The sequence below is a fragment of the Mustelus asterias genome, chromosome 24 (assembly GCF_964213995.1).
Source record: "Mustelus asterias chromosome 24, sMusAst1.hap1.1, whole genome shotgun sequence".
In the NCBI taxonomy this organism is placed as follows: Eukaryota; Metazoa; Chordata; class Chondrichthyes; order Carcharhiniformes; family Triakidae; genus Mustelus; species Mustelus asterias.
Window position 1 is genome coordinate 41383405 of NC_135824.1, and position 5827 is coordinate 41389231.

The 5827-nt window shown below is 48.7% G+C and overlaps 1 protein-coding gene across 1 annotated transcript; it reads left to right on the forward strand.

Annotated features, from left to right (window-relative positions):
- The first annotated feature begins 683 nt into the window (after positions 1-683).
- LOC144511496 (zona pellucida sperm-binding protein 3-like) lies at positions 684-3384 on the forward strand. Its single transcript, XM_078241883.1, has 8 exons — positions 684-803; positions 1780-1895; positions 1983-2086; positions 2178-2355; positions 2443-2584; positions 2665-2753; positions 2841-2962; positions 3248-3384. The coding sequence occupies exons 1-8, from the start codon at positions 684-686 to the stop codon at positions 3382-3384; spliced, it is 1008 nt and encodes a 335-aa protein (XP_078098009.1).
- The last annotated feature ends 2443 nt before the right edge of the window (positions 3385-5827 follow it).

The following is a 5827-nucleotide window of genomic DNA, read 5'->3' on the forward strand; positions in this document are numbered from 1 at the left end:
TTCTCGGCCACGTGTCCCTGGAGAGGGAGCATGCGGTGTCCACGGGCGCAGTTGACACCTTCCGCGCCCGTTGGGCACCGCGGGGGCTGGGGTGCTTTCTCGATCCCGAGAATCACATTTTGATTTGATGTATTAAGATTCCTTTGCACTTTGTTTCGGTTCGGGCTGTTCCCCCTCCTTTTGGGGAACTGCCCCTTTTACTTTATCCCTGACCTCATTTGAGTTGGTTTGTTTGATTTGCCCTAAAATATAAAAAAAAGACGGAAGGGGGGGGGGGGGTGCTGGGTAATTGGTTCAATTGTTGTTATTGATTCTGGAATAATTGCTGTCAGCTGAGTGTGGGCTGTGTGTATAAAAGGTGTCGCTTGGTGCCTGAAGGGATGGTTCAGTTGTTTGGGATGATGGGGGATTTTGGAGTGAGGGTTTTCCGCCCAGTGCTGGTGTTAGTTGGAGCTGTTTGTTGCTCTGATTCTTAGCAACAGTTTCCAGGCCACAGGTTTCCATGGATAATCATCAAAGCCACCCCTAGGCCTCAGACATTCCCTCCTCCTGGGCCTCCGTTTGATTCCCATTTCTGTGTGTCTGAGGGTCAAGGTGTGTCTCCGGTGCAGAGTGTGAGGGTGCAGTGTGGAGAGGACAAGCTGCTGCTCAGGGTCCAGCTGGATTTATTTGGAACCAGGCACATGGTTAAAGCTGCTGATCTGACCCTGGGGACAGCAGGTTGTCGGCCAACCAGGATCTACTCTCAGAACCACACTGTCCTCTTTGACTATGGACTCCATGAGTGTGGCAGCAGATTGCAGGTAATGTGAATCCTCAAACTCTGCCTCTAAGCTGGGGCTGTAGGTTGTTCCCCACTCTTCACTCCAACACTGGGTGAGATGTCATTGATATTGAGGAGATAGCTGTCTCCTGCTTTACAAACCCCAAACTAGCTTTCTATTCAGGATTGTACTTTGCTTTCACTGGTCTGAGTCTCTCCAACCCCATTGTTCTGGAAGCTTCTCTTTGCTTCCTCCCAGCTTTTCCTATTTTGAATGTTTCAGTTTGATTTCCCCTCATTCAGATCAACTCAACTGAGGGTTGAGTTTCAGTCCAGTTTAATTGAATTGGGTTGAGTCTGAATGAAATGGGAATTGAGATGGATTGGACCAAGAGGAACTCCACACTTTCCACTTTCCCAGTCATTGGAATAAATGGGGCTCTGATTACAAACTGTTCTATTTCCATGCTCCAAATTACTGACAACTTGTGCCTCCTTTTCCTGTTAACTGAAGCTTTTATTGAATCACTTCCCTGTTAATTAATTCTGGTCTTGTGCTAATGATCTCTCCTTGCAGCAAGGGCTGAGGTTGCATAGCAACACTGCTAACCAGATGAGGCCCTTCAGCCTGTTCCCCAGTCATTCTGATCAGGACTGAGCTTCCCACAGCCTCCATGTTCCTGTCCTCACAACATGATTCCCTCAATGGCCAAAAATAAATGCCTCTGTCCTGAATATCCTCAGTGAGTGACCATTCCCAGCCCTCTGGGGCTGCAGAGAATTCCAAAGATTCATCTGCTGCTGAATGAAGAAATTCCTCATCACATAAATCCTAAATGACTGACCCCTGACTTGAGAAGAGTCCCCGCTAAGACTCTCCAGCTTGGGGGAAGCAGCCTCTTCACACTGACCCTGTCAATCCCCCTGAAGAATTGTTTTAATGGGATGAGTTCATTGTTAACCCCAGTGTAGAACATTCTCATTTCAGATCAGTTCCTTGAGCTGCTGTCTATCAGATGACTGGAGATTTCCTGATCTACAGCACCCACCTGAGCCACAGCCCAGAGTATCATGGATCTGTTATTGTGAGAACCAATGGAGCGGTCGGTCCCATTGAGTGTTGTTATTTTAGGTTAGAATCTTTACTCGATTGTCAAACAGATCTCCAGCTGCTAGTGACCTCTGACCTTGTCCTAAAATGGCTCCACTGTCTTTCCAGGAAGGGCAATGTGAGCAGTAACCCCATCAAGCCCACCTGGATCCCATTCAGCTCCACCAGGTCTGGAGAAGGGCATTTGTCATTCTCACTGCGCCTAATGAATGGTATGTGATGGGTGGATGGGGAGTGATTTCCTGTCCTCACTCATTGGGAGTTACACCCACTGTCTCCAACCCTTGTCCTCTTGTACTTCAGGTGACTGGCTTACAGAGCGCACTTCGACTGTCTACTACCTGGGTGAGCTCATTCACATTGAGGCCTCTGTTTCAATGAGCAACCACATGGCCCTGAAGCTCTACATTGACCGCTGTGTAGCGACATTGAGGCCAGACAAGGACTCCAGCCCGAGATGCAGCATCATTGACTACAATGGGTAAGGAGCTCTCTGCTTTCTCCAGCTGCTCCCATCTCAATGGCTTCTCTGGATTCACTTCTTGTCCCTTTTTCCATCTTTCTTCAGTTGCCTCCTGGACAGCAAAGCTGAGGACTCCTTTTCAACCTCTGTGTTGCCAGCAGACGAGCGGGAGCCAGACGAGCGGGAGCCGGACATGCTCCGCTTTGTCCTTGATGCCTTCCGTTTCTTTGGAGATGAGCGTTCCTTGGTAAGAGGAAGCTGATCATTGGGATCTCCATGTTGGGAGGGAGTCACTATATATCCACTTGTGTTGAATGTGTCCCTCAGATTTTCATCACCTATCACCTGAAAGTTGTTCCAGTGGATCGGAGAGATTTCAGGAACAAAGCTTGTACTTTGCAGAAGATGCAGAATGTGTACGTTCCCTCGCTCTCCCTCGGGGATGGTGTTTGTGTGGAGAAGCGATGCACAACCTGGTTGACTGACTGATTTATCTTGTTTAGCTGGACCCCGTTGGAGGAATCGAGCTTTGACATTTGTGCCTGTTGCCATGTGGGGAACTGTGGGGCCACAAGGGATTTGGGATTTGGATCCAGAGGAAGGAGAGATCTTGTAGCTGAAGCTGGTAGGACATTGATCCTCATGATGTGGGAGCTTCCCCCTTTCCCCTCTCTAACTGGAATGGTTGATATTGCAGAGAGTGAAGCTGGATTGAAGTGGGAGGCTGAGGCCTCACTTGGACCACTGCTCATTCTGGATACTGATGGGACCAACCTGGCAGCAGCCTCCCTGAATGAGGCTGAGGGAAGGATACAGGAGAGGTCTCCAGGGGGTGAGTTGGCTGACTGCTGGTTTCCATGTACCCCTGAGTGTTAGCTTCAGTAACCATTGGTTTCTCATTGCTTTGTAGGTGTGGAGTCTGAGGTGGTCCTGATTGTGACCCTGACTGTGACAGCTGTCTCTCTGATCTCTGCTTCATTGATCACCTTGTTCCTGTACAGGAAACACAAACAAACTCTGTTCAACCAGTCATCAAATGATCAATAAAGCACTGTCCTTGTTTCTAGTGTCTGCGAGCTGATTGGTCAATGCATCCTCCATGTTAGTTCAAATGCCCCAAGGGACTGATGGCTGGTTTCCATATGGACGTGTGGAGTATATCCAGTCTTGGGGGGTGGTGATGGGCGAGGGTCTCAGATGGTTTGGAGCAGAGAGCATGATCTGGAATAGTGATCTGTTTCAGTCTGAGCAAATCCCAGTGCTTCATGTGGTGAAGCCCAGTCTGGTGGTGGGTCACTGAACCATTTGTCCTCCCTGGCTGCCTAACTCTGCATCACTTTTACTGAGTGAACAGAGATGAGGAATTGACCTGGGAGAATGTTCTACTGATCAAGCTGGCTGAGTCCTATTGGACATATCGGCTGGACTGTCTGTGACATGTTGAGGGAGAAAGCTACCTGACCTCATCCTCCCCAATCTCCCTGCCACAGATACATCTGCCCATTACAGATTTGGTTCAAGTGTCCATCCACAGTCCCTTCACACGGCCCATTGCTGTGTGACATTAGCACTGTGCTCAATGTGAGATTTACAAATCTAGCAATTCTCCTGGTGTGGGCACTGTCTGCATGCCTCACAGTGGAAGCAGCCTGCAGGACAACACTATAAGCAATCTCCCAACCAATGGGTCAGATCAATACCCTGTAGTCTGACTGTGGAATCAGACAGATACACAGCACAGAAACAGGCCCTTCAGCCTAACTTGTCCATGGACACAATCAGGTTTCCTATACTGAACTAGTCCCATATCCCTCTAAACTGTTCCCATCCACGTACCTGTCACATGTCTTTGAAATGTTCTAATTGTACCCATCTCCCCTGGCAGCTCATTCCATACACACCACCCTCTGTGGAAAAGGCCTTGTCTACATACCTGTGCCCCCTGTGATTTTATAAACCTTTAATGTCACCTCCTCGGCCCCCCATGTGTCTGTTTCACAAGCTCCCCACGGCCCTCCCATTAACTTCATCAGCAAGAACAGGCAGCAACACTGGGGTCTTGCATGTCTGTGTCCTCAGCCCCTTTCTATACTCGGGCAGCGTTGTGGCACAGGGGTTAGGAATGTGCCTCACGGTGTCAGGGACCCAGATTCAATTCTGGCCTCAGGTGACAGTCTGTGTGGAGTTTGCACATTCTCCCACAGTCCAAAGGTGTGTGGTTAGGGTTGACTGGCCGTGCTAAATTCCTCCTTGGCCCCCTGCTGACCCAACACAGTAAATATGCAAGGGCCTGGATGGGATTCAGTGCAAGCATGATGGGCTGAATGGACTCATTCTGCATTGTAGGGATTCTATACTTCTTATACAACTACAGTTGTGACAAAATTTCTCTTCCACCTCCCTCCACCCCCCCCTCCCCCCCGCCCGCCAACTGACTCCATTTTGACATTTGCTAATGATGCTGCTGTAGGGGGTTAGAGCTCAAACCATGAGAGTGCAGGAAAGAGAATTGGTGACAGCAATCTCTCCATGTCAGTAAAACTGAGGAGAGAGTCATCGACTTCAGGAAGTGTAGTGGAGGACATGCCCCTGTCTACATCAACAGGAATCAAGTGAGAATGCTCGAGAGCTTCAGGTTTCAGACCCAGTCTCCTCCCCCCACTTTGGGGCAGAGAATTCCATTCTCTCAGAAGGAATTTCTACACAGTTTTAAACGACCAGCCCTTTATCTTGGAGCTAAGTCGCCTTGTTCAAGACTCTCCCACTTGTGAAAACATCTCACTATCTACCCTGTCAAGCCCCCTCAGCATCTTGTATATTTGAATAAGGTCACCCTCACTCTTCCAAACTCACAAGGAATACTGACCCAGATTACTTAATCTCTCTTGATGGGACAACCCTCTGATCCCAAGAATTTAGCCTGGTGAATCTCCTTTGGACTGCCTTCAATGTTACTATTTCCTTTTTTAGGAAAGGTGACCAGAATTGTATACAGTATTCCAGGTGAGGCCTCACCAACGCCCTGTACAATTGTAACAAAACCTCCCTATTTTTAAACTCCAACCCCTTTGCAATAATGGCCAAAATGCCATTTGCCTCAACTACTTGTTGGGCCTGCCTGCGAGCTTTTGGATTTGTACACTAGAACACCCAGATCCCTCTGTACTTCACTCGCCTGCAGTCTCTCTCCAATCTGCCTTTACATTCCTCCTACTGAAGTGCATGACCTCACACTTCCCCACATGAAACGCCCTTTGCCAGGTTTTTGCCCAGTCACCCAATCTATCTCTATCCCGCTGCAGAATGACAATATCCTCATCACAACCTCCCCTTCCACCTCTCTTATCAGCTCATTTGGACACCTCTCATTCTGTTCCTTCCTCCAGGTCATTAATGCAAATAGTGAACAATTGTGAGCCAAGAACTGATCCCTGTGGTACTCCACTGGTTATGTCTTTCCACTCTGACAAGGACCCATTTATTCCAACTC